The sequence below is a fragment of the Bos indicus x Bos taurus genome, chromosome 16, assembly GCF_003369695.1.
Source record: "Bos indicus x Bos taurus breed Angus x Brahman F1 hybrid chromosome 16, Bos_hybrid_MaternalHap_v2.0, whole genome shotgun sequence".
NCBI classification, from domain to species: Eukaryota; Metazoa; Chordata; class Mammalia; order Artiodactyla; family Bovidae; genus Bos; species Bos indicus x Bos taurus.
This window is the reverse complement of record NC_040091.1, coordinates 79,642,398-79,667,969: the sequence shown is the minus strand read 5'-3', so window position 1 is coordinate 79,667,969 and position 25,572 is coordinate 79,642,398. Positions and strand designations below refer to the sequence as shown.

Genomic DNA, 25,572 nt, shown 5'->3' with positions numbered 1-25,572 from the left:
CCCTTCACTTCTTTTGTGAAGAACTTCATGCACATAAAAAATAAAATATTGACATCAAATAAAATGTGTATGTCTTTTCTCCTGTAATCTGTCTTTCTTTCCCTAGTTTGAGTTGCAGATACCAGGCGCTGAACGTAAGAGGGTACAGGAAGAATTTTTCCTCTCCTACACTGTCACCAAGATTGGCGTCAGGAGCAGCAGGAGAGGCAGAAAATGCTGCCAGAAAGAGTCCCTGAGGCTTAAATCCTTTAAAGACCTCTCAGCAAGGCTTGTCCTTCCTCCTGTGGGATAAGACCTGCCCCAGAGGCCATTAAACAGGAGCACAGGTTAGGTCCTTGTCTTCAAGGAGTTTATGACAGAACCCGCCCCATGAGGACTGAAGGAGCCGGTGGGGCGAGGCCAGAGCCCCAGCACCAGGCCTCACGCACTTGTGGCCCCTGCAGTGAGACGCTCTCGCCTGTGTTTCCTGACTGAATCCTCACGAGAGTCCTGTGATAGCCAGCGGAGATGGGGTTAAGACTCGTATTTCCAGATGAAGAACCTGGGACTTAGCTTCTGGGAGTCTACCATCGGTGGTAAAGATGAGAAAGTGTCCTTGGGGGTCTGCGTGGTGTTCCTTCTGAAACACGGGTGATCCGCCTCACGCAGGAGATGGACGGCTTAGACAGAGAGCACAGAGTTCCGTGTCCTGACCTCAGAGCTGTTCCCATCTGCTGCTGGCTGCAGAGGCCGCCCGCCCTTACCTCCCCCACCCATCTCAGCAGGGCCCTTCCCCACCTCTCTCCCCTGCACCCCTTAAAGCAATCGTGGACATGCCTATTCAGCACAGCGACGTGCACTCCCTTTAAGTGTGGCTCACGCCTGCAATGCCGTACCCACCCTCACCACGAGTTACAGCATCTCCATCAGCCCCTCTGTTTCCCGGGGACATCAACCAGGGTCACTGATTCCAGAAGCCCTGCCCAGGGTGTGACGTCACAGGGCTGGACCCACTCTGCCCAGAGGGCAGTCCAGCCTCGCGCCCAAAGGCAGGCACTTCTCTCCCTCCCCAGGCCTTTTCCTCCTTCAGGCCTGAGGTCGAAGGTCGGCTGCCCCTGCTGCAGGTCTGGACGTGGGCACTTTCCAGGCTCCGACGGCCACCCAGCTGCCCTGTCCCAACTGACGTCTTCTCAGTTCTGTCTCCTGGGGGCCTAGCCCAGTGCCCCCTGCCACCGCCACCCTGCGAGGCTGATGACTCTCCTGGATACCGTGAGGTCCTGGCTGGATCTTCCGAGAGGTCCAGGGGGCATGGTTGCCATGGTCACACACGGTCAGTCCCTGTCCCCTGCTCCCCCATCTTAAGAAACTCCCTGGGACAGAAAAGGCCCCCTCAGCTGAGTGGCGGCTGGGGAACAACAGAGCGCCCTCCCACCCCCGTGCTGGAAGCCCTGGGACGCCCTGCAGGTTTGGGGTTCAGGTCTGCTACTGTTTTGGAGGAGCAGAGTGTGAGGAGGTGCACTGGTTTCGGGGTAACAGAAAGCTCCGCCCCCCTTCCCCCCCAACCCCCGTCCTCCCCTGGAGGAGGGCAGAGGGTGCCCGGCTGTCACAGCCGGTGGTAGGGTGCACGGAATCAGGGACACTACCCTGTCTTTCTGAACTCTGGCTTATTAATGCTAGAGTCCCCTTCTGGAATATTCGATCATCCAAAAACAGCCTCAGTTGCCACATGCCAGGCCCCGGGCCAGTTACACACATCATTCCACTGAGTCTGCTCAGCAGCCCTGCGGGGGGCGTGTTTACGCGGACTCCGGGAGCCAGACACCCGCCCAGGGCTCGGCCGGGCTGACCAGCTCACAGAGCTAGATGAACCGAAACTCTGAATTCTCCGCATTCCACGCTCCTCACCCAGCAGCGCAGCAGGGAAGGCCCGACTTCACGCTGCGTGACTCAGTTCGCGTGGCGGCAGCGCGGCAGGTTTCGGGGGCGGAGCCAGGCCCCGCGCAGAGGCGGACCCACACCAGGGCCTCCGCCCGCGCTCCCGGGAGGAACTTCCTCCGCAGGCCTCGTCCAGCCCCGCCCCGACGGCGCAGCGGCGGGCAGGGCTTCCGGGACGGCGGCCAGGGCAGCCCGGGCTGGACCAGGCCTCCAGGTGTTTGCAGTCGCAGCCCCTCCCCTTGGGCGGCGGGCTTGGGGGCGGGGCGGACCTGCGGCGCGTGTTCCGGCTCTGGGGTCACGAGTGCGTTGTGTGTCTGTAGACAAGTTACTTGGCCTCTCTGGACCACCTCGGGGGCGCAGCCTCCTAACTCGATGGGGTGAAGAGGTGGTAGCAGAGGCTTCCGAGCCCCGGAGGAGGGGGTGCGGGCCTGTACCCGCCCCCGACCCCGGGGGCGTGGAGCGAGAGCGTGACTCAGCCGCCCTGGGCACCCAGTTCAGGCTCGGCCGCGGGCCTCCCTCTGCCGTTTGCTCGCAGGAGCCCAGGTACCTGGGTCACCTCACCGAGGGCGCGACGGAGGCCGGGCTCCCAGCCCGCGGACCCAGCTGCCCTCTGACCCATCTGACCTCGCCCTGAAGGTGGCCTAGGGCCGGGCCGGGGGTCTTGGGGTCCCCAGCAAGGCGGGAGATCGGAGGGGCAGCAGAGAAGCCATCCCCCGCCTCCGTGCTCACCCGGTTTCAGTCGTCACATGCACAGCCTTGGCCCCACCCTTACACACACACACACACACACACACACACACACACACACCAGGGCCAGGGATAAATGTGCACACACACACACACGCAGAGCTGCTTCTCACATCCATCTGGGGAGGGCAGACACACACACACACACACACACACACACACACACCAGGGCCAGGGATAAATGTGCACACACACACACACCCAGAGCTGCTTCTCACATCCATCTGGGGAGGGCAGACCCACTGAGCTGTGCCAAGAAGGGAGGACAGGGTGTGTGGGGAGGGGTGGGGGTGGGGGGCAGCCCAGTGATCCTGGGGTGGAGGGGAGTGGGGGAGAGGCCCGCGTCCCCAGTCAGCGCTCTGCACTGAGGCTGTGGCCCGAGTCTGGGCCCAGGGCGCCTCTCCCTGTGACCTTCTTGGTGTCATTGCTCTCTTAGGCCTCAGTCTGTTCAAGGTGGGGCTCACTGGGTGACCTGGGGACCCTCATGACCCAGAACCAACGGCTCCTCTGACACTGTCGGCTGTCATGGGATTCGGTGAGCATCAGCCCTTCGGGTGTGTATGCTGGAGACACGCTCGGCTCCAGACCACAGAGCAGACGGCAGGGCCAGGCAGGTGGAAAATTCCCCCTGGCGTGCAGCCCAGGCTCTGTGCCTGCCAGGTGGGCCCCAGCCAGGTCTGGGGGACTGCAGGCAGTCTGGCAGCCACAGGGAGCTGGCCGGGGCCTCCCAGCTCAGCTGCCCCCACCCAGACTCCAGAGTCCTGTCTGCTCAGGCCGGCAGACGGGACAGGAAGCTGTGGGAAGCTTGTGGAGGTTTGTTGGGACCTTGGAGCTTCTCGGCAGTTGCAGCCCTGGGTGGAGGTGGCCGTGCGAGCTCCTTGCCGTCCCCCGGCCAAGTGAGTGGTCCCGGGACCCTTGTGGAGGGCTGGGGGCTGCAGCTGTCTGCATGGTCAGGCGGGCAGAGCTCTGGCAGGTGTCGTGGCGTGGATGTCCCTGTGTCTGCTCCTGCTCGCTGCCAGCCTCCACCTGGTGACCTTGGGCGGGCACTCTCCGGCTCAGGCCTCTCTGTGTTCCTCTGGGACTGTTGGGCTCTCCTCCTGGAAGGACATGAAGCCACACCCACCAGACCTGGGAAGTACAGACTCTGCAGGCCCGTGGGATTTGGGGCTGGGGGGCAGGACACGTCCCAGGTCCCTTGTGCTGGAAGCCAGGGTGGGGGCCCTTGTACCACGGCCTACTCCTGGCCGCCGTTCCTCCTGGCCTGTCTCCCTGAAGGCCCTTCCCAAAGCCTGGAGCTGCTTTCTGGAATGTTTACCCACAAACATTTTTATGTCGCTGGTCGGTTCAGTGGGGCTTTGGAAGCCGAGGAAACCCCTTTGGCTTTTCCAGGTTTCGTGGCCAGCCAGTCCCTCACATCGCTCCCACTTGGAGGACCCGGGAGGCCCGCCGTCCCAGGCGCAGTGGGCTCACGCCCCACTGGAAGGCTACCCAGAGGGCATGACCCACTGACCGTGCGTCACCGCCGACACGGGTGGGGAGCACGGTCCGTCTGGGCAGAGGAGGTGCTGGAGATAAGACAGGGCATGACCCCGACTCCATGACAGCCAGCGAGCCCGCTCCAGGAACCCAACCGCCGTGACTCACGGCCCGCCAATCAGGACGCCAGGCCGCCTGCCTTTCCAGCCAGGCACACCTGTAACCTGCCAGCCATCTGCTGGGCCACACCCCTGCCCCAGCCGTTCCCGAGAGAAATACAAACCTCTTTACGCGGGTGTGTGTGGGAGCTCTGTGGCTCTGCCGCAGGGGCAGCGCACACGGCCGTGTGCTGAGGACAGAGAGCATAGACGCACACGAGCACACCCACCCGGGGAGCCGTGCACCCCCTCCTGCCCCTGCCAGGCTCGCCGCTATCTCCCGCCCCCACCCCCGGTGATGACAGAAGAGGCCCAGCAGACGGCGGCGTCCAGGGGGCCAGGGAGCTCCCTCGCCCTCAAAAGAGCAAACAAAGACACTTGAGCCCGCCTCGTCCCTGAAGTCCCTCGGGGAATACTGAAGTGGGAAGGGACTGAGAGGTCTCGAGCAAAGCCACGGGCCATAGGTGAGGGCCCTCCATCCAGGGCAGCCTGGCCAGACTCGCCTCGTGGGCCCACCCAGCCTGGAGGGCGGCCTGGCAGCGGTGGGCAGGCAGCCCCGGAGGGAGGCCCGGAGAAGGGCAGTATGCCCCGGGACCCAAGGGCTGGGAGGACCATCAGGGTAGAGGGTGCAGGGGGAGAGTCGTCTGGGGGACGTGGGCTCATCCTGGAGGACCGTCAGGGGAGGGGGTGTGTGGGGAGAGACGTCCGGGGGACGTGGGCTCACACTGGAGGACCGTCAGGGGAAGGGGTGCGTGGGGAGTGACGTCGGGGGACATGGGTCACCCTGGAGGACGTCAGGGGAGGGGGTGCGTGGGGAGAGACATCGGGGGACGTGGGCTCATCCTGGAAGACTGTCAGGGGAGGGGGTGCCTGGGGAGAGACGTCGGGGCACGTGGGCTCACCCTGGGGGGCGCAGAGGAGACCCACTTCGCCCTTCCTCACCCCCACATGCAGTGTGCTTTTGCTGCGAGTCCTGACCTGGGGAATGGCCTGGACTGAACCCAGCGCAGCCCCGCACTGCCAGGCAGGACGTGACACTTGCACCAGGACGTCGGTGGGCGCGCGGGGGCTGGGGGCCCCGTCAGCCAGGCGCCCACTTCCCTGAGTCAGTGTTCACGTCTGCAGCTTCAGCAAAGGACCTCCCCTCAGCTCCCAAGATCAAGGGCCCATTCCAGGCCGGTCTGCAGACCCACAGACTCAGACTGCTGGTTTGGACAGGAGAGAAAAAGAGTGAGTCCTGTGGGGAAGCAGAGAAGGGCAGGACCCGACCCTCACGACCAGGGACAGCTGGCCGGGGGGAGGGGCACGTCTGGCTGGGGCAGAAACCGCTCTCTCCATCCTTGGGTGAAGCCGCACCCAAGGTCCGGGGCGGCCTGCCCAGCCCTGCTCGCTCCTGGCAGAGGCTGGGCTGTGGGACAGGGCGGCTGTGGGGGGCCTGTCTGTCCTTAGTCACATTTGCATGCGGGGTAACACGGCTGGGGGCCTTAATCCTCTCCTTTGAAGCACTCCCGCCTCTTCACCCCAATCCAGGAGTGACAGGTGGGCACGGAGTACCCCTGTCACCCTCCGAGGGTCCCCGGGTGCTGGACTCCTGGACGCAAGTCCCAAGGACACCCACCTCTGGGTCACAGCCCATTGTCAGACTGGTTGAATGGGAGGCCCAGGGCCCTTCCACCTAGGGGTCCCAGGGGCTGCACTGCATGGACATGAGCGTCTGGGACCACTTGAGGGTGGCTCTTAGAGGGGCAGGGGACAAGGCCAGTGTGAAGGAGGAGAGACGTGGGCATTTCTGAGGGACCCTCTTTGTCTCGGAGATGCTGCTCAGCGGTGTGGTTGGATGTCCAGGGCGAGCCTTCTAGGCAGGGCTTACCGCCAGGAGAGCTGAGGGTCAGAAGGTAAAGGGACCTGGCCCTGGCCTACCCAGCCTGGACCACCCGGTGTCCGCAGTGAGGGTGGGACTCGGAGCAGCTGCTGGGTGCAGAGGGACCCTCACACGGAATCCAGCCACCCCACCTCAGTGCCAGCCTGTGCCTGCCGCCGCTCGGACAGGTGCCACCCTGCGCAGGTGAGGGGTTGCGCCTCCCTGTCGGTTCCTCTCCGCGTTTTTCTGGGCTGAGCCTGGCTGGCGGCCCTGCCAGGACATCACGGTAGCAAAGGACACGGTGGCAGGGGCGCCTGGCAGTGAATGATCTGCTTGTCCCCGCCCGCCACCTGAGGCGCAGAGGGAGGCGAGGCTGTGCCAGCGGCTCGGAGCGAGGGGCTGGGCCATCTGGAGCATCCCCTCGTCTCCCACACTCACCCCCTAAGCAGAGGGGCTTCCTGCCGGCCCCCCAGGCTGCAGCCAGACCCTGCCACAGTCACAGCCCACAGCTGGGGGCTTGGCTGTCCCCAGAGATTTCACCCTGACCCTCCCCACTCACCCCAGAGCTCCAGAACCAGTTCCTGGGCTACCAGGGGCCTCCAGGTGCCCCAGGGGGACAGCCTGACGGAGCTGTCTGCAGGGAAAGCTACAGACATGCAGGGGGTCACTGGGGGAAGGGGTGGTCGGGGCAGAACAGGGAACCACCCTCCATGGGCTTCCCAGGCGTCTCCAGCTCGCCCGCCCCGCCTGGCCCCCCAGGCCTGGTCCTGAGATCCTGGCAGCAGCTCTCTCCTCTTCTCTGCCCCGGCTGGGTGACCCTCCACTCCTCCCAGCAGGCTGGCTCTTCCTGGAATCAGCCTGTTTCCCTGCCAGCCACTGGCCTGCTGGACCGCGGCCTGCCTCCCATCTGAGAACCAGCACCCTCTCTCGTCCTTATTCTGTTCCTGGAGGAACCCCTGCGAAGGCTCGCCTCTAGGAAGCCTTCCTGACTCACCCAGGACCACCCGGTGGGCCTCCACATCCCGCCCCAGCACCCCCCACCCCACATACACCCGCCTGTTGCCAGGGCCCTGCTGCAACGCCCAGGCAATGGGCGGAGGCATGTCTTGCTGACCACGCCCCACTGGAGCCTGGCTGTGTTCAGTCTCCCCCAGTGGATTTTCCTGGAGTCACATTTCTAATAAAGGAGCAACTTCCACATCCAAGCTGTCTGGAACTGGACCGGGCGGCCTGGGATGTCAGTGACCTCCCTGAGGATGGAGGCTTCAAACGACGGTTGTTCGTTAGTAACAGGTGCTTCTAATGTCACTTTAAACAGGCATCCAGAAACATCTGTTAAGTAAATACTAACACGAGTCACTCCCCTCCTCCAGTGGAGAAGGCGATGGCACCCACTCCAGTCCTCTTGCCTGGAAAATCCCACGGACGGAGGAGCCTGGTGGGCTGCAGTCCCTGAGGTTTCGAAGAGTCAGACACAACTGAGCAACTTCACTTTCACTTTTCACTTTCATGCACTGGAGAAGGAAATGGCACCCCACTCCAGTGTTCTTGCCTGGAGAATCCTGGGGCCGGGGGAGCCTGGTGGGCTGCCGTCTCTGGGGTTGCACAGAGTCAGACACAACTGAAGCGCCTTAGCAGCAGCAGCAGCAGCAGCACAAGTCACTCCCCTCCTCCAGTGGAGAAGGCGATGGCACCCCACTCCAGTCCTCTTGCCTGGAAAATCCCACGGACAGAGGAGCCTGGTGGGCTGCAGTCCATGAGGTTGTGAAGAGTCAGACACAACTGAGCAACTTTCACTTTTCACTTTCACTTTTCACTTTCAAGCATTGGAGAAGGAAATGGCACCCCACTCCAGTGTTCTTGCCTGGAGAATCCCAGGGACAGGGGAGTCTGGTGGGCTGCCGTCTATGGGGTCGCACAGAGTCGGACACGACTGAAGCGACTTAGCAGCAGCAGCAGCAGCAGAAGTCACTCCCCTTCTATGGTGTGCACACATCTTATAAATGTGGGGGTTTATTCTGACGAGCCAGCCGGTTGGGTTATCCTGCTGTCGGAGGGTGCTTACTGGGAGACCCTGGAGTGGAGGGCTGTCTTTGGGTTAGAGGACCTGGCTTCTCCACGGGGAAAGGGCAGTGTCTGTGACGAGCTCGGGGTGCTGGGTGCCGGCCAGAGCTCCAGAGAGCACTCTGGGGTCGGGAGGGCAGGGTGACGTCTCACAGGCCAGATCGGCTCCTGGCACCCAGCTGTCGCCCTGGCACCTTGTCCCTGAGCCTCCCCTGGGCTGGACCATCCCAGTGCTGCCTTGGTCAGGCTGTAGGAGGGGTGGGGAGCTGGTGAGCCTGGGGCCCAGCACCACGCTGGGGAGTAACAGCATGAGTCCCCGGGAAGGAGCACCTTCAGGTGGTGGGAAGTCTTCCCCGGCCATCTGAATCCTCCTTGTTGAGGAGGGGTTTCCTCTCCCCCCTCCTCCATCGAGGGGGCTTGGGGATCCCGGGGCAGGGAGGCCTGGGTGGGTGGTTCTGTGCCTTTGCTGGCTGTGTGTTCCAACATCTCCTGATGCCAGGGACTGAGGAAGGAGATGGAGACAGGCCCTGCTAGCCGGGCCTGGGCGGGTCCCAGGCCCAAGAGCCCCTCAGGGCCAGCACTGCCCACGTCCGCTCCACCCGCAGCCCGTCCACTCGAGCCGCGCCAGGGTCCTCTGGCGCGTTTGCTGGAGCGTGGGTGCTGGGCCTTCCCAAATGTCTGCTCAAGCCAGTGTGTTGACCCGCTCCCCAGGCTGGCTGTCCAGGGGCCACAGGTTGAGAAGCACCGACACATCGCCGTGGAGGCCGCACCGTGGCAATGCCCACGTCCCACCGCAATAGCATCCTTGCAGACCACAGGCCCCAGGGTGCCACTGACCTTCACCAGGAGCAAAGTGAAGGGCAGAGATTCCTCGCTGGCACAGCACCTTCTCCTTTGCCCATGTCCCTCCTCACGATTGATACTCATGGTCTCTGGGGCTCAGGTTTTTCAGTGGCTGCCTCCTTCCTTGAGTGTGGATCTCAGTGGGCAGAGGTCATGCCTGTGAGGTTCACTGCTTCCGGAGCGCCTGTGGCAACCTCTGGCGCAGGGTAGACGCTCAGCCAGCCTTTGGACCATGAGGGTGAGTGATGGAGGGCTTGTCTCTGAGTCGGGAGCGGGTCCTGAGCTTCTGACTTTTGGGAGCACACCTCACCGTGGTCCAAGAGCCCAGAGCCTGCAGGGCTGGCAGAGAAGGGTCCAGAAGACTCGCTGCCCGGCTCCGGTGCCAGCTGTTGGGGCTGGGAGTGGAGAGGGCTTGTCTCGAATTTGCCCCCCGCCCACCTCCCGCATCTCTGTCCTTCAGTTCCCAAACCTGTGACGTGAAGACAGTAACGGCACCTGCCTCCAGAGGCCACGGTGAGTCGGAAGTGCATCTTCATCTAGCGCTTCTCAGGTGCCACACGCTGTTCTAGCGATGGACAAAGACAAGCCCATTTAGTCTGTTACTGATTCCTCACTGCAGACGAGGCACAGAGAGTTTCAGTGCTTGACTGGAGTCACACAGCTTGTAAGCGGCAGAGGAGTCAGATCTGGATGGTCTGCTTCCATTCACTGGCCAGTGCCCGCCCACGGACTTGCTCCAGAAAATGCCAGATTCTAGCCATCTCGGGCGGCTTCACAGCTGCCGCAAGGTCCCAGCCCCACTCCACCCCGACTCGCCCCAGGACCGTTCCTGCGGCCAGCCCTGGGGAATTCCCCGGGACGAGGACGGGGAATTTCTGGGACAAAGGAGAGAGATTCCTAGCGGCTGGGAAATGGTCGCCTTCCATGTGGCCTGCCCTGGTGGGGGAGCCGCTCCAGCGTGGTCCCGGAGAGGGGTCTTTGTTGGGGAGGCAGACCCACGAGGGACCCAGGAGGGTGGGGCGGAACAACAGGTGCCTGGCCTCAGCTTTGGGATTGCCCTGGAACCCACACGGTCTCCTGAGACCGCCTCCCCCAGCAGCTGGTCTCCTGAGACCGCCTCCCCCAGCAGCTGCCGGGGGTCTGTGGGCCGGGCTCTGGCAGGTGGGCTGGGCTAGGGCCAAGGGCCAGGCAGCTGTGAACATCCATCTCTGAGCACCTGGCTCCACCTAGTGGCCTCTGACGTCCCCACGGCCCCAGAGAGCCAGGGCCGTGGCCGGCAGGGGGCTGCCTTTCTACACTTCAGTCGCTCAGTCGTGTCCAGTTCTTTGAGAACCCATGGACTACAGCACGCCAGGCCTCCCTGTCCATCACCAACTCCTGGAGTTTACTCAAACTCACGTCCATTGAGTCGGTGATGCCATCCAACCATCTCATCCTCTGTCATCCCCTTCTGCTCCCGCCTTCAATCTTCCCCAGCATCAGGGTCTTTTCAAATGAGTCAGCTCTTTGCATCAGGTGGCCAAAGTGCTGGAGTTTCAGCTTCATCGTCAGTCCTTCCAATGAACACCCAGGACTGATCTCCTTCATGATGGACTGGTTGGATCTCCTTGCAGTCCAAGGGACTCTCGAGAGTCTTCTCCAGCACCATAGTTGCGTTTCCCAGGTCGGGTATTGTGGCCCGCCCCCTCCGAGGTGCAGCCGACGCGCACACGCAGAGCAGGGGGAGCAGAGGGTGCCGCCTCCTCTCCTCGGTCACCGACCACCTGGCCTGTGTGTGCCTGGCCCTGGCACTTGACCTCTCTGGCCACGGTTCCCATGGTTTCCACGTCTGAGAAAGAAGACTGTGGGTGTAGAGGCTCTTCAGGACCCCTTTCCTGCTGGACTCCTGTATGCTGCGTGACCGAGGGGCTGAGTTTCAGCTCTGGAGTTGGACACACCTGCAGTTTGGATCCCGGCTGTGTGGCCTTGGGCAAGTTACTTTGCCTCACTGAGCTGCGGTAGCAATGTAAACATGTATGAGGCTTCTATCCGGCAGCCTGGCCCAGGGAGTGCTCACGAAGCCTAAGGCTAACAGCAGCAGCGATTGCCCTGTCCCCACAACCCCGTGTGCACGGCCGGGACTGAGGGTGGGCGGCCCCCGAGGGCCCCGCAGGTCTGAGTGCTGCCGCCCATGGGGCCTGGGGAGGCGTGTCCTGCGGGCGGCACAGAGCACCCTGTGTCCAGCAGAGGGCCCTGCCCTGTCCTGCCTGGCTGCTGCGGGTGGAGGGACGGGGGGTGACCACTGGAGCCGGCTGGCGATGCCAGACGCCCGGTGGGGGCGGGCCCAGCAGCCAGCTGCCCATCGAGCTGGGCCCGCACTTGGCCTGGCCTCGCTTCTGTGTGCGGGCAGCTGTGCCACTCGTCCGGCCATGCGGTGGCTGTGGCCGCTGGGCGTCTCCCTTGCCGTGGCGCTGGCAGCCGGGCCCGAGAGGGCCCCTCGGGGGGTCTGGCTGCAACAGGGTGGGCACCAGCCTGTGGCCCAGGAGCAGCCGGACCGGTCCAGGCGAGGAGCTGAGCGGGAGGACGCCAAGGGATTGCAGCAGTACGTGCCCGAGGGGTGGGCTGAGTACCCCCGGCCCATCCGCCCTGCCGCCCCGCAGCCCACCCAGCCTTGGGTGGCCGCCAGCCCCTCCCCGGACCGGGCCAGAGCGACTGGGGGCAGCGGGCAGGAGCCCCAGGGCAACGTGACGGGGCCGCCCGGCCAGCGCCCGCAGGTGCAGAACCCCCTGTACCCAGTGACCGAGCGCTCCTATGGGGCCTACGCCGTCCTGCTGCTGGCCCTGCTGCTGTTTGCCGTGGGCATCGTGGGCAGCCTGGCGGTCATGTGCATTGTGTGGCACAGCTACTACCTGAAGAGCGCCTGGAACTCCGTCCTAGCCAGCCTGGCGCTCTGGGACTTCCTGGTCCTCTTCTTCTGCCTCCCCGTCGTCACCTTCCATGAGATCACCAAGCAGAGGCTGCTGGGCGCCGTGTCCTGCCGGGCGGTGCCCTTTGTGGAGGTGAGTGTGTGGCCGGGGAGAGCCCACGGCGGGGGCAGGGGCTGCCAGCATGGGCGGGAAGAGTGCGCGAGGCCCCCCAAGCCTGTCTCGCTTCTCCCCAGGTTGGTCAGGGAGGTGCACGCAGCACGGCTCCAGCAGCTCTCAGGCCCCCCGCCCCCCAGCCCGGCTCCCGCCCCCAGCACCTCAAGGCGGCCCCCTTCTCTCCACACTGAGAGCTCCCTCCCCTGCCTTAACCTCTCTGTCTTCCCACCCAAGAACTGGCTCTGCCCTGTGCCCTCTCTCCACACTGAGAGCTCCCTCCCCTGCCTTAACCCCTCTGTCTTCCCACCCAAGAAATGGCTCTGCCCTGTGCCCCCTCTCTGCCCCTCAATTTCGTGCCACCTCAATCGGTGCAAGAAGGGAGATTCCAATTCCCTGCAGGGCCCCACCCCCCTAACCAGTCAGGCCTGTACCCACCCCCGGAGTGCAAATACGGAAGGCGAGGCCCTCACCGAGACCCTTGTCCCTGCCGTCACCCTTGCTGCTGGCTCCGTCCTCTGAAAGTGGAGCCCTGGTTCTGGGGGCTGCAGCTGAGGCTGGGGCATATTGGGGTGTCCCTGGGAAGGTCAGACCTCCTTTCCTGTTTCCCTATCTCCCAATCAGGGGGTAGACCAGATGGCCCTTTATCTCTGGGCCCTTCCTCACTGGGTGCTGATGGATGTGTAGACCAGGAGGAGAAAGTGCAATCAAAACCACGCCAAAATACCCCGAAATAAGTGCATTTGTGTGGGACACAGCGAGGCCACCGTGTCTGTACAGCCAGCAGCCTTCCGAGTGTTGTTTACGTGGGGCTCAGGGGGAGTAATGAGGGCTAGAGTGGCCGTGCCCCGCAGAGCCGCGCTCCTCCCGGGCGGAGTGCGTGGGCGGCCGGCCCGAGCGGGGAAGGAATCAGGATGAGCCTCTGAATGCTGCCGTCTTCCCGGTTCTCGCCGCGTCCCGTGAACTAGTGATGAGTTCTCATCCCGACGGACTCGCCGAGGCTCAGCAGGCAGCACAGCCTTTTTCTGCCCTCCCCAGCACCCAAGTGCTCAGACCTGAAGGAAGCCCCCCGGCTGGGCGCAGCTTTGCATCTCAGTTACCTGGAGCTTGGAGCCCCGCTGAGCCATGGGGGTCAGACGCGGGGCCTTGGAGGCGGGCAGACCAGCTGAGTGACCAGTGTGGGGCACTTCACCTGCCCTAGCTCGGCCCCCTCATGGGTGATGGGTGATCTGCGTCACCGTGGCCGAGTGAACGCTCGAGTGACAGGTGTGACAGCTACAGTGTGCTTGGAGTTAAAACGATTCAAGTGGTGGTTTTTACCAGGAAGGTCTCAGGGGAGGGAGAGGGCGGCTCCCTGTGAGGCCTGTCTGCAGAGTCGTGGCTGAGGGGAGCCGGACCCCGCCCGACTGGGGTCCCGCACACCTGCCCCCTCCACAGCCTGGAGGACAGGTGGCCGTGAGCCCTCCCTGCAGGCTGGGTGTCGGTGAGAGGTGAGGGACAGATGCGCTTCTGGGCCCTTTCGTAGGGGGCCCAGGAGGCCCTGGGCGGCGGAGTGAGCTGCAGGGTCCCGGGGGCTGTTCTGGGATGAAAGGAGAGGCTGTGTTGTTTTCCTCCAGCCCTGCCCGGGGCCTGCCTGCAGAGGGGCGGGGCCCCCACAGCACGCCCCAGCAGGGAGGGGAGGTCCAAGCAGGGAGCCCCCCCTCCCTGGCACTCACCTCCTCTCTGCTCACAGGGCAGTCGTCCTGTGTGCTGGGTGAACAGGCTGAGCCTGGGTGGGCCAGTCTGGAGGGGCTGCTTCCCCGGGTGGCCCGACCCTGGGCCTCTCCGGCAGGGCAAGGCAGGACAGAGAGTCTGCATCTGCACCCCTCAAGGCTACCCACGCCCACCTCCACGCGCCCGGGGGACACGGGCATCCACAGCCCGGCAGGCCCAGGACCCCTGCATCCCTGCCTTCATCCTCGGGGACGATTCCTGAAGTCCCAGGAGCGTGGTGCTGACCCCTCTCCCCACCCCGCGCCCTGCAGGTCTCTTCCCTGGGCGTCACCACCTTCAGCCTCTGTGCCCTGGGCATCGATCGCTTCCACGTGGCCACCAGCACCCTGCCCAAGGCCAGGCCCATAGAGCCGTGCCCGTCCATCCTGGCCAAGCTGGCGGTCATCTGGGTGGGCTCCATGACGCTGGCCGCGCCCGAGCTCCTGCTGTGGCAGCTGGTGCGGGAGCCCAGCCCTGCTGCGGGCACCGTGGACACGTGCATCATGAAGCCCTCGGCCCACCTGCCTGAGTCGCTCTACTCACTGGTCCTGACCTACCAGAACGCCCGCATGTGGTGGTCCTTCGGCTGCTACTTCTGCCTGCCCGTGCTCTTCACGGTCACCTGCCAGCTGGTGACGTGGAGGGTGCGGGGCACGCCGGGCAGGAAGCCGGAGAGCCGGCCAGGCCCGCAGGAGCCGCGGGGGGCCCGGCCCAGCAGCACCGTGGCAGGCCTGGCTGCTGTGCACGCCCTCTGCGCCCTCCCCGAGAACGTGTGCAATGTCGTGGCCGCCTACCTGTCGGCCGCGCTCACGCGCCAGACCCTGGAGCTGCTGGGTCTGGTCACGCAGTTCTCCACCTTCTTCAAGGCGGCCCTGACGCCGCTGCTGCTCCTGTGCGTGAGCCGCCCGCTGGGCCGCGCCTTCCTGGACTGCTGCTGCTGCTGCTGCGGCGAGGGCTGCGGCGGGCGGGCGGCCCCCGCCGGCCCCCGTGCCAAGCTGCACACGGAGCTGTCCGCCTCCGGCTACTTCCACAAGCCCCGTGAGGCGCCCCCGCTCCTGGCCCTGGGCACGCCCTGCTGAGGCCCAGCCGGCCCTCGGTGGGGGAGCTCTGCCCAGAGGTGGGCTCGGCTCCCCGGGCTGGGGTCCAGGCCTGCCGGAGCCCCTCCCTGCTGCGCTGGGGCCTGCCCACCCATGCGCTCACCAGGGTGGTGGTCCTGCAGGCCCTTAGAGCTGCCCTGAAACTCTCCAGAACCTCACCTGGCCCCGCCCTCGCCCCCCCTCCGCAATCTGGAGCCTGACCGAACCGCCAGTGTGTCTCTCTCCGCACCGAGCCCCCAGGACCGGGCTCCTCCCTGGGCACGGCCGGCCCCGCGCTGCACGCCTCCTTTGGGCACCGTCCCCCCCAGGAGGACTTGTCTCTTTGTCCGCCTCCTCCTCCGATGTACCCCCAATTGACCTGTCCCTCCCGCCCCCCGCTCAGGTGCTCCCCCGTAGAAGGCCCCTCTTGGAAAGCAATAAACTAGGTAGACAAGCCCTGTGCCCACTGGCCTTTCTTACGCCACATCCTGGCAGCGCCCAGGTGCACCTGGGCTTTGCCCCCTGGCCACTGCCGGCCCCTCCCAGCCTGTGGCTGGCGTCCTGTCCAGCCTGGGGCCCAGGACTGAGGGCAGAGTGAATGGAAGGGCTTGGGGGCTGGGGCCCTGTGCCCTCGGTCGGGCCTGAACCCAGCCATCCCCGTAAGAAGGCTGGAAACTTGTCTCCCACGGAGGGCCCTCTCACTGCTCCCTGCGCACAAAGCCCCCATTCGAGGGTCTGCCTCTGAGAACGGCTCTTGTCTGGCTTCTTAGAATGGACTGTTCAGCCCACAGACAACCCAGCCGCCTGCCCTCCGCCTGCCCCCACCCCACACCCTCGCCGTAGCCAGAGCTCCGACGCACCCCCCAAGTGTTCTTTCCTCTTGCTTCTTTCCTCTCACCGCAACGGGGGGCCTTCCAGAGGCCCCCGAGCCTCGTCTGGGCCCAGAGAGTTTGGCACAAGGTCAGCCAGGGGGCGCCTTGGCTGAGGCCCCAGGAGCCTGCCCTCCCGTCTGACGTGCAGCTCTGGGTCCCCTGGAGGAGAGTCCCCACTGCCAGCGAGTCCCCGCTGCCAGCTGTGCCCCGATCACCCGCGGGCCCAGGAGGGTCTCCAGGGCGGGGGCAGGGTGGTAGAGTGCCCGAGGCTCCCTTCTCTGCTGGTTACCCCACCCACAGCCCTTGGCCTCAGCCTCCTTCCCCCGCGCCCCGGGATCTTAGCGGCCTTGTTCTCTCTCCCTGGCACCACCCCCAGGACGGGCGACACCAAGGGAGAGGGAGGCCGTTGCTAGGTGATGGCGCTGCTGGGCGCACGCATACTCTCTGTACTGAGAGAGGCAGGCGGCCGCCACAGTGACTGAAGCCCCCAGCTTCGTCTGCAGTAGCTTAGGATGGAGGAGGAGCAGGCTGGGGGTGGGCCAAGGGCAGGCCGGGTGCCCTCCGCCACTTCCTCTCTGCCCCCCCAGTCCCAGATGCACCAGCAGCTTCCTATGGGATATGGGGGGGCGGTGAAATGGGGACGAGCAGGGCGGGGGGGGCTCCACCACATCCTGTCTGGGGGCTCTGCCAAGGGGCACCCTTGCCTCTCCCAGCTCAGAGCTGCTCGAGGAGACGGCGGCCCGGAGGCCCAGCTCGCCCCGCTGCCCCGGGCAGCCAACGTGAGTGGCTTGCAGGATTAAGTCAGCCAGCAGGCCAGCGGACCTTGGGAAGGAGCCACGGTCCCTTGGGCCTGGCCAGCCAGGGGAACAAAGCTGCATTTGTTGCTTAGGGGTCCTGGGCCTGGAGTGGGGGTGCTGGTTGGCAGTGGCGAGCAGTGGACTTGAGCTGGGTCTTTAGGGGATACCAGCCAGCTGGGAGGGGCCGACCCACTGAGCCCCCCCCCCTCCCCCACACTTGCAGTCAGAATTGCCTCCCTTGGGCAGACTGGACACAGTTCCTGGACCCCAGTGAAGCGGGACAAACCCCCACAGAGGTCTGGAGCCACTGGAGGCCTGAGACAGGACTCCTAGAGCTCCAGGCAGGAGGCCCAGTGTCCAGCACCTCCCCTCCTGTCCTCCCCTGGGGGTGCAGTTCTGCAGGGCGGCAGAGGGCCCCACCCCCACCGCGGTGCAAGAATCTGCAGTCTGTCCTATAGGCGCCTGCTGTGTGCGCTGGGCAGGAGGGTGCCTCCTGGCTGGTGAGCAGCTCAGCCTGTCTCAGCTCAAGTCCTGCCCTTCTCGGAGGACACAGGAGGCCAGAAAGGCAGGTCACTGGACCCCCGCACCCTGTTCTCCAGACCGTGGGTGCTGGTCCTGCCCCAGCGCCCCAGGCCACGGCATCGCCAGTCACCGAGGAGCCAGGAGGCCCATCCTAGCCCTGGACCCCCTTGCCTATTCCTGAGGAGCTGGTCAGCGCGTGCGCACGCTCAGTTGTGTCTGACTCTGCACCCGCTTGGATTGCAGCCCGCCAGGTTCCTCTGTCCGTGGAATTTTCCAGGCAAGAATGGGTGGCCATTTCCTCCTCCAGGGGATCTTCCCGACCCAGGAAGATCTAGTCTCCTGCATTGCGGGCGGATTCTTTACCACTGAGCCACCTGGGAAGGCACCCCAAAGTCATCTGGCTCCATTTGCCAAATTCCATCAAACTCCGCGGCAGTGGGGAGCCCCTCTCCAGGCAGGCCACTCCTCCCTGCCGTTCTGATGACCGGAAGGAGCCTCCAGGGGAAAGCACGGAGGACGTACCGAGCTCAGAGCCACCAGGGGAGGCCCCCCTCCCAGGACCCTGGAAGCTGCTTTCTCCCAGCAGAGGATGGATGAAGCCTGCATGTAGGGCCGTCCCATTTCTGGGCGGAGGGGAGCCCAGTGGGGCGGGGCTTACGGTAAAACTGGGTCAAGATGGCCCCGGATTTGGGAAGGATTTTCGAGAAGCCGGGCGCGAGGCTCTGAGGTGCTTTGGAGGTACGGTGGTGGTGGGGTCTTGGTGGAAGGAGGGAGGGCGCAGCCTCTCCTGGGAAACCAGCAGCCCCGACACCAGCGGCGGAGCGGGTCGGCTGCGGGCTCCGCACGCCCCGCGCTGCCCGCCCCAGGGCCCTTCACTGGCTCCGCCCGCTCGGGCTGCAGGCGGAGCCCTGAACGCACTGCGCGCGGCATTCCGCGCGGAGGCGCGGCCGGGCAGGTGGTGACACCGGCGTTCTCGGGGCCGCTGGCAGCTCAGAGCCGGGGACCAGAGGAGGCGGCGGCAGGCAGGAGCCGGGCCGCACGCGGGGGCCGCTCTGTAAAGAGCCATTGTGTGTCCGGGCCAGCGCGTGCCTCCCGCTGGCTGGGTGCACCCGGGTGGAGAACTGGAGTCCTGAGCCTGCTGGGCCAGCGGGGGCAAAGAACCCACATCGTGCAACCCCCCAACACAAAATTGTCGTTTATTCTTGTTAGGAGGCAAAAAAATGTACAGTTACAAGAATCATCTTCCAAACAGAGGTTAAATGTGAGCAGAAAAGTGTAAAAAAGGAAGAGGAACATCACTTTACAAATCATTAAATTAAATAAACCAACAGAAAACAAAAATCCAAAGAACCAACCCCCCATGCTGAGTTCTCTCCGTGTGCAACTCTGCAAAATGAGAACAGAAAGTGAGGTGGCCCGTGGAGGAAGGGGCCTGAGGAGGGGCAGGAGCTGGAGAGCGGGCGGCAGGGGCACCTGGGAGGCGGCCCCTGCCCTCCGCCCGGCTGGGGCCGAGAGGGGAGTCCCTGAAGGCTCCCGTCTGCCTGTGACACCCAAACACTGCGGGGACAGACGAGGCTCGGGACGGCCGGCCCTGCCAGGCTGGTGCCCTTCCGGGCGGACCGGCCCCAGCCGACCCCGCGGCTCCCTCCTGCTTTCTCCACCGCCCCCTCCCTGATCCTGGCTGGGCCCTGCAGCATCAAATGGTTGATTTTAGTCTTTGCTTAAATTAAAAAATTAAAATATATATACATATATATACTGTACACACAGGACAATAACAGAGTGTGGGAAAGGGGAGCGGAGAGGGGCGGGACGGAAAACGGAGCGGGGAGGGGGAGGTTAGGGGGCGGGCGGGAGCCATTTATTTTACAGTCAAATCAGGAGTTCAAACCTCAGCAGAACGGGACTCTGGGGCCCCCGAGGACCCTCCCCGCACGGAGTAGGGAGGGTGGGCTTGGGGGGCCGCAGGGGGAGGGGGAGCTCGGCTTCAGGCTGGGAGGCGGCCCCAGGTCCGAGGCGCGGCCGCGGTCTCAGCTCCTCCGCGACTTTGAGTGCTGGATAAGCCACTGTAGAGTGATGTCTGGGGGACAAGGGAGCAGGTTACAGGGCTTCGGGGCTGCTTCTCCTGGGGAGAGCGCACACCGGGGGCGAGGGGGCTGCAGCTGGGGTCACCCCACGGGCGGCACAAGCCCGGTTCCCGATGTCAGACCTGCTCCGAGCCGCGCAGGAGACAGAGACGGAGTCCCGGGGGGCTCGCCCAAGACCGCACACCAGTGGACGCAGGGCGGGGGCTTCTTGCCTCCGGTCCCACCCGGGTAGCCCGGGGCCTCCCCTCCCGCCCCGCCCCGCGGACCCCCCACACCCACCGATGTTGTCCTTCTCTTTGCAGGAGATGGAATAGCAGCAGATCTCTCGGTCCTGGATGGCAGACAGGTTCCTGCGGGGACCACACAGTGTCCTGAAGCTGCCGCCGCGGGGACTGGGGGCTTGGGGCAGGCAGGGGACTTGGGACTGGGGAGGCGGGGGGAGGGGCGAGGAGGCGCGCGAGGGGCGGGCCCGCGGGCGCCACCGCGCGGCGGGTGCCGGGAGCGCGCGAGCCCCGGGAGCGCGCGAGCCCCTTGCTCCGTGCCGGGGCAGGGGCGGGGCCCACTCACATTTTCTCGATCAGCTCCTTCTCATCCAGCGCTCCGGGGAGGTCTCGCTTGTTCCCCAGGACGAGCACCTGCCGCGAAGAGAGGACAGGGCTCAGACCAGGGTTGCCGCGGCCCGGCCGCCCTGGAGGGGTTGGGCCCAGGGGCCCCCACACCGCCCCACCCGCGCAAAGCCGGGCCCGCCCGCCCACTCCACGCGGGGCTGACCGGGATGCCCTGCAGCTGGGGCTTGTCCAGTAGGTTGTGGAGCTCATTCTTGGAGGCCTCAATCTTCTCTTGGTCAGCGGCATCCACCATGTACCTGGGGGACGGCAGGTGGGGATGCAGTTGACCCCACAGGCCGGGGTGGGGGTGGGAGCTGCCACCTGGGAGGGCTCAGGAAGGGGCTCCGATGGGACAACCTGCAGGGACCGCGGGGGGGGGGGGGGGGGGCGCCCTGCCCGCGTCCCGCCCCCGACAGACCCCGGAGAGGCTGCTGCTCGCTCGGCAACACGGGGTCCTGTGAGATGAGACCCGAGTCCTTCCAAGAGTGAACCTTGGAGGTTCTCACGGGAGGACTAGACAAGGGGGGAGAAAACTGCAAAGGAGGCTCCAACAGACTTTATGCTCAACATGCTTTTAAAGAAATCAGATTGGGGAGTTCCCTGGTGGTCCCGGTGGTTAGGACTGGGAGCTTCCACTGCAGGGGGTACCGGTTCCATCCCTGGTCCAGGAAGTAAGATCCCGCATACCACGTGGCCAAAAAACTTAAAAAATAATAATAACAATAATAAAAAATCAGGTTACAGGGTGTAAGATAGGCCACACGATGTACTTTACAACATAGGGCACAGAGCCAATATTTTGGCGTAACTGTAAATGGAGTATTACCTTTAAAATTGTATAAAATTTAAAAATCAACAACAATGAAAGCTAAACGACCTTTTGTTTGGGCACATATATATGTTGTGGTTGTTGCTATTTTTTAAAAGCAAGGGAGGGAATTCCCTGGCACTCTAGTGGTTAGGGCTCCACTGCCAAGGGCCGGGGTTAGGAACGGAAATCCTGCAAGATGTGTGGTGCGCCAAAAATGAAAAAGAAAATAAAGGAAAAAAGAAAAAAAAAGAGAGAATGAACCACTAAATCACATAAAATTCAGGACACAGGTGAGTCTGAGTCGGGGGAGGTACACGCGGAGGCTTCCGCACGAGGCGGCGCTGATCCGGCTCTCAGGCTGGACTGTGGGCGTCCAGAGGGTCGGTCCGAGCAAAGGCGAAGTCAAAGCGGCAACAGGGGCTCACGCCGCCGGCCAGGACCCGTCCCGCGCACTCACACGATGGCGCTCACTCCACGGCAGTAGCGCTCCCACATGCTGCGGAAGCGGGGCTGTCCCCCGATGTCCCAGAGCTGGAGAGAGGGTGCAGCGTCAGCGGCGGGCTCCCCCCCGCCCTCCCGGGGCTCCTCGGCCTCCGGTTCCCCGGCCCCCACGCCCCCCCAGCTCCCGTCTGTCCTGGGATCCTCGGCCTTAGGCCGCCCGGGTTATTTTCTGTTCACTAAGAGAGTCCCCTGGCTGCTCCCCAGGCCCTCGCGCACCTTGATGGTCACGTTCCCCTTGGTGATCTTGCGCATGTTGAAGCCCACAGTGGGGATCATGTCCTCGTTGAACTGTCCTGACTGGAAGGGAGAGTCAGAATTGGGAAAGGGGCCCAAATGGCAGGTGCCAATGGGTGGTCCCCTGCGGCCACGGCCAGGCAGTGGGGAGCCTCTCCTGCCTCCACCCCACCCCAGCAGCCCCTCCAGGCAACCAGGGGGTCCCCAGCAGGTCCCACATCCCCACCCCCCACCCCCGCCTTCAGGCAAAACGGGGCCCTGACCAAGCCCAGCGTCCACCTTGCAGTCCGGCTCTCCTGTGACAAAGAGGGCTCAGGAAGTGGCTCAGCCTGCACGGAGATAGTTCGTCCTGAGGTCCACTCCCCCGCCCCCACCCCTCCCCATTTATCCTCTGGTGGAGCAGGTGGGGTAAACAGTCAAGATTCACACTTGCACAAGGTATCGAGCGTTCGTGTCAAATCCGGGTGGTGCGTCAGCCACACCCCACATGCACAGCAGCCATTTCTGGGCTTCTTTGTACTGTACCCATGGTAGGATGGGTGGTCCTCCGGGGGACCTTGCCAGACCGAGAGCTCCTTGGGGACTAACTCAATTTCCCATAACCCAGTTTCAGATTCTGACAATTCTCACTTCTCCCCTCTAAACTGTCTTCATGATCTCTAGATTGTTCTAAACTAGCCACATGCCTCTAAGCCAGACTACAAGGCCGGACCGAACTCCGCCCAAGGCCGTCTCCACGTTCAGGGGTAGGACGCCTCTGCTCCCCCTCGGACACAGGCTGAAGGCGATGTGGTGTCCTTAACCTTGAACCTGAGGGGACAGCCTTGCTCCTCTGTGATGCCACCTTCTGTGGCAGGTGGCAGGAGTCACTTGCCTCTGGCCACACCGAGCGGCCAGGGACCCTGGTCACTGGCCACAGTGGGGACATGGTGGCTTCTTGCTCAGAGCCTGCGAACGGGAACCAAGTCCCCGGGGCCCCAGCTGAGTGAGACAGACAGATTCCCGTTCATCTTCAGGAGTCATCAAGGCCCTCGGACACGAGCAGGGGCCACCCAAGACACGTGCTAGGGATGAGGCAATCGAGGGGCTTCAGAGACCCTGAGAGAGCACAGCGTGCCCGCGCACACTGGCGAAAGGGTCTCTGGTTTCTGTCAGATATCAGAAGGGTCCAAGAGCCTCTAAAACGGAGAAAACTCGAGGAAAAGGGAACGCCTTGAGGAGGCAGCTTCGCTCTTGGCTGAGGAGGGAGAAGCATGTGTGGTTAACCTCTGCAAACCCCAGCAGGGTGGGGGGGGGGGCGCACCCCCACCCGGAGCGGCTAGGAACACGGAGACTGGGGAAGGGAAGCCCACTTCTCATTTACCACTCTTAATGGAGGAGCTTGGACAAGACCTTTGACCTCTCTGGGCCTTGACGTTTCGTTCTGTGAAATGGGGCAGAGGGGTTTGGTTTCCTTGAAAGCGGCCAAGAGGGCTCACAAAGAGCTTGGAAATGGTTTCCATACGTGAGGAACCATCATTGCTCCCTGGCGACCAGAACACCCACAGGCTCTCGTAGAAATAAAAAGCCCAGCCTGGCAGAGGAGGGTGCCAGGAGGACCCTCAGGGAGGTAGGCTCCCTGCCCCGGGATTTCAGGTCAGCAGTGAATCAGAGCTAAGCTGGAACCAGTCGCAACTTCATTTCCCGGCTAAGGCCTCAGATCTCACAAGCTCCTCCTTCAAGGTCAGCAGGAACCCTAAAGTTGTCTAGTGGAGCGCCCCCTCAGACTTGAATCCCCTCTAGCTCATCCTTCCTGGGTTAGCTACAGCACTCCAAAGTTCTTTGAGTCAAAAATCCATCTTCCCAAGTTTACCCCTGGGCACCCCAAGATCAGTTCTTCCATTGGACAGTCATTCACACTTTAAAGTATTTGAAAATATTTGTCCTCTAGTTTCCCCTGGGCAAAACACCTCCTACTTGCAGGCAGCACAGCCTTTTCAGAGCTTGGGAAGCTGAGGTTCGGGTTCTCAGGAGCACCGGAAGTCTCTCAGGAGCACCGCAAGTCTCTCAGGAGCACCACAAGTCTCTCAATGACGCTGCCCAGCTCACATTAGCCGGCTGAGCAGCTGACACATAAACTCAATTTCTATCTACAGTCAGACTCATGGAGTGAGCAGAAAAAACAAACGGGGAAAAGCTGAGACAAAGAAAGGCCAAATGAAGAGGCCGCCAGCGGGATTCAGAAGGTCAGTGCTGGGCACAAGGGCAAAGCCCAGAGTCGGACTCTTTGTTTCTTTCTGAAAGATACTCCACTGAGATTATACCCGGGTACAGCCCCAGAGGACCTGAGAATTCTGGACTAGCCCAGACGTGGGCGATCCCACTGCGGCCCACAAGGATGGGTGTTCCTGGGAAGCCTCTTTCCAGGGAAATCGAGGTTGCACTTTGGGGCTGTGCGAGCTGAGGTGGCACACTTCATGTCGTGAAGATGAAGGTGTGGCCAGGGGCGGGCGGCAGCCTCCCTGTGCACCTCAGACACTCCTGACCCTGGTGGTGGAATCTGTGACTCTGGGATTCCGTCCTGCTCTCTGGACACGACCAGGACACAGAAGCACCACCTGGGTGCCTGAGGATCTCCACCAGGAACACGGCTTTGTAGCCGCTCCAGGAGGAGTGCGTCCCCGGGACCAGAGGTGACGCCCAGGCTGAGCCACAAGAGCAGCGGAACCGGCCCCTCCCGGCCCCACCACGGTCATCTCTCAGCCAGGCACCTGGCCCCTGCTCCTGGAGCCCGAGCCCAAGTCAACGCCAGTTCTAGCCAGGGGTCTCCCTCGGAGGGCCAGACCTGGACAGACAGGAGCCCAGACACCATCCTGCCAACAAACCCAGCCTGGGCCCTACGAGCTCGTCCTGCTGGGTGGGCGGCCAGGAGCCCCTGGGCAGAGGACATCACAAACACGTTTAGGAAGGGGAGCCAGTGCCCAAACGCCCTCGTGGGGAATCTAACCCCAGCCTCCCTCCACCCTTCTCTTCGGGGCTGCGCAGAACCGGCAGGGGAGGTACCCAGGCCGGCGGTCATACTTCTCTGCTGACCCATCTCATGAACGCCCGGTCCACGGTTCTCAGAAAACCCAGGCAGGGGACAAGCCGAGCCCTGCCCAAGCCTCCCTCAGCCCCACGGGACCCAGCGCAGCCGGCTCACAAACGCACAAACGCCCGCCAGGCCGCGGCCTCCACTGCAGTTCAGCTTGTCTTCCCCTTTTCTGAGACACATTTTAACTCCTTCCCCACCACCGCCCTGACTCTGAAAGGCTCACACTCCCCCACCCGGGTCCCGGAGCCACTCTCCCCTCTGTCCCCAGAGTGGACCTGCCCCCCCAGCTCCACCCCATCCTCTGGGTCCCCACCTCCTCTGCAACTTCCGGGCCAGGCGGGGCCTCCGAGCTCCTCGGGGTGCCGTCCATCCCCCCCGGACCTCCAGCTGGGCAGAGGTTCCCGTAGAGGAGGCTGGAGCCCTGGGCCCGGGCGGATTCCACTCCCCCCCACCATCAATAGCGCTGGGGTTTCCCCTTCCGGCCAGGCGGGGTTAACCCCCCGGGGTGGGGCTTGGGCCGCCAGGCCCCCTTGCCCAAGCCGCAGGGCATCGCATCCCGCGACCCTCCCCGCAGCAGGCCCTGCACTTTCGCCCCGTCATGCGCCCGGCTGAGGTGCGGAAGGCGGGCCGTCTCCGCGGGCGGCGGTCCCTCGGGCCTCGTGACACCCTAGGAGCCACCAGTCCCGTCCTGGGCCGCGTCCCCTGTCCCCCGCCCCCCGCGCCCTCGGTGCCATCCCGGCCCGGGCGTGCGCCGCCGGGGCCCCGGAGCCATGGTAGGCCCCGGGCCTCCACGCCGGGCGGGGACCCTCTCAGCCCGGCGCGACGGGGGCTCGGGGCCGGCGGCCGTACCGCGATCACGTTGACGAAGGTGGTCTTGCCGGAGTACTGCAGCCCGACCAGCGTGAGCTCCATCTCCTCCTTCCAGAACAGGGCCTTGAACCAGTCCAGCAGCTTGTTGAACAAAGCGATCATGGTCGCTGCGCCGGCCGCGCCTGGTGCCGGCCCCCCGCCGCCCCTGGTGCCCTCGCGCTGCGGCCGGAGCGGCCCTCCCCGGTGCGGCCCGGCTCCGGGCTCGGTGCGGGCGGAGGCTCGGCAGGAGCGCGCGGCGGCCGACGACTCG

General features: G+C 64.0%; 3 protein-coding genes and 1 long non-coding RNA gene across 12 annotated transcripts; 2 read left to right on the top strand and 2 right to left on the bottom strand.

The window, feature by feature from the left end:
- Positions 1 to 1,536: 1,536 nt before the first annotated feature.
- Positions 1,537 to 7,361, top strand: LOC113906999. Of its 8 annotated transcripts, XR_003515065.1 has the most exons (3): positions 1,537 to 2,128; positions 3,098 to 3,196; positions 4,051 to 7,361. XR_003515065.1 is itself a non-coding variant. In XM_027565888.1 (2 exons), exon 2 carries the CDS (start codon positions 3,222 to 3,224, stop codon positions 4,260 to 4,262), a length of 1,041 nt encoding a protein of 346 aa, XP_027421689.1. In that variant the 5' UTR covers positions 1,543 to 2,128; positions 3,098 to 3,221; the 3' UTR covers positions 4,263 to 7,361. The 8 variants fall into 8 exon arrangements, 2 of the variants coding, with proteins under 2 accessions (XP_027421689.1, XP_027421688.1); XR_003515063.1 differs by having other exon boundaries at positions 1,543 to 4,759; positions 5,421 to 7,361; XR_003515060.1 differs by having other exon boundaries at positions 1,543 to 4,759; positions 5,250 to 7,361.
- A 3,316-nt stretch (positions 7,362 to 10,677) lies between these two features.
- GPR37L1 (G protein-coupled receptor 37 like 1) lies at positions 10,678 to 15,403 on the top strand. Its single transcript, XM_027565879.1, has 2 exons — positions 10,678 to 12,101; positions 14,144 to 15,403. Exons 1-2 carry the CDS (start codon positions 11,079 to 11,081, stop codon positions 14,948 to 14,950), a joined length of 1,830 nt encoding a protein of 609 aa, XP_027421680.1. The 5' UTR covers positions 10,678 to 11,078; the 3' UTR covers positions 14,951 to 15,403.
- On the bottom strand, positions 12,844 to 14,137 carry LOC113906998. The gene is made up of 2 exons (XR_003515059.1): positions 13,835 to 14,137; positions 12,844 to 13,698 (listed from the first exon to the last, which is right to left on the bottom strand). It is a non-coding gene; the product is annotated as an uncharacterized LOC113906998 (long non-coding RNA).
- Positions 15,404 to 18,317: 2,914 nt separating the features above from the next.
- On the bottom strand, positions 18,318 to 25,566 carry ARL8A (ADP ribosylation factor like GTPase 8A). 2 transcript variants are annotated; one of them, XM_027565883.1, is made up of 7 exons: positions 25,302 to 25,566; positions 21,362 to 21,442; positions 21,102 to 21,175; positions 19,997 to 20,090; positions 19,793 to 19,860; positions 19,505 to 19,575; positions 18,318 to 19,218 (listed from the first exon to the last, which is right to left on the bottom strand). In XM_027565883.1, the coding sequence occupies exons 1-7, from the start codon at positions 25,422 to 25,424 to the stop codon at positions 19,169 to 19,171; spliced, it is 561 nt and encodes a 186-aa protein (XP_027421684.1). In that variant the 5' UTR covers positions 25,425 to 25,566; the 3' UTR covers positions 18,318 to 19,168. The 2 variants fall into 2 exon arrangements, with proteins under 2 accessions (XP_027421684.1, XP_027421685.1); XM_027565884.1 differs by lacking the exon at positions 25,302 to 25,566 and adding an exon at positions 24,766 to 24,975.
- Positions 25,567 to 25,572: the final 6 nt, after the last annotated feature.

Coding starts and splice junctions, on each gene's coding strand:
- LOC113906999 (XM_027565888.1), top strand. CDS start 3,222: ATGCTGGAGACACGCTCGGCTCCAGACCACAGAGCAGACGGCAGGGCC.
- GPR37L1 (XM_027565879.1), top strand. CDS start 11,079: ATGAGGCTTCTATCCGGCAGCCTGGCCCAGGGAGTGCTCACGAAGCCT. Junction 12,102..14,143: donor GGGCGGTGCCCTTTGTGGAG/GTGAGTGTGTGG, acceptor CGCGCCCTGCAG/GTCTCTTCCCTGGGCGTCAC.
- ARL8A (XM_027565883.1), bottom strand. CDS start 25,424: ATGATCGCTTTGTTCAACAAGCTGCTGGACTGGTTCAAGGCCCTGTTC. Junction 20,091..21,101: donor CGTGGAGTGAGCGCCATCGT/GTGAGTGCGCGG, acceptor GCCGTCCCCCAG/GTACATGGTGGATGCCGCTG. Junction 19,861..19,996: donor CCCAGCTGCAGGGCATCCCG/GTCAGCCCCGCG, acceptor TCTTCGCGGCAG/GTGCTCGTCCTGGGGAACAA.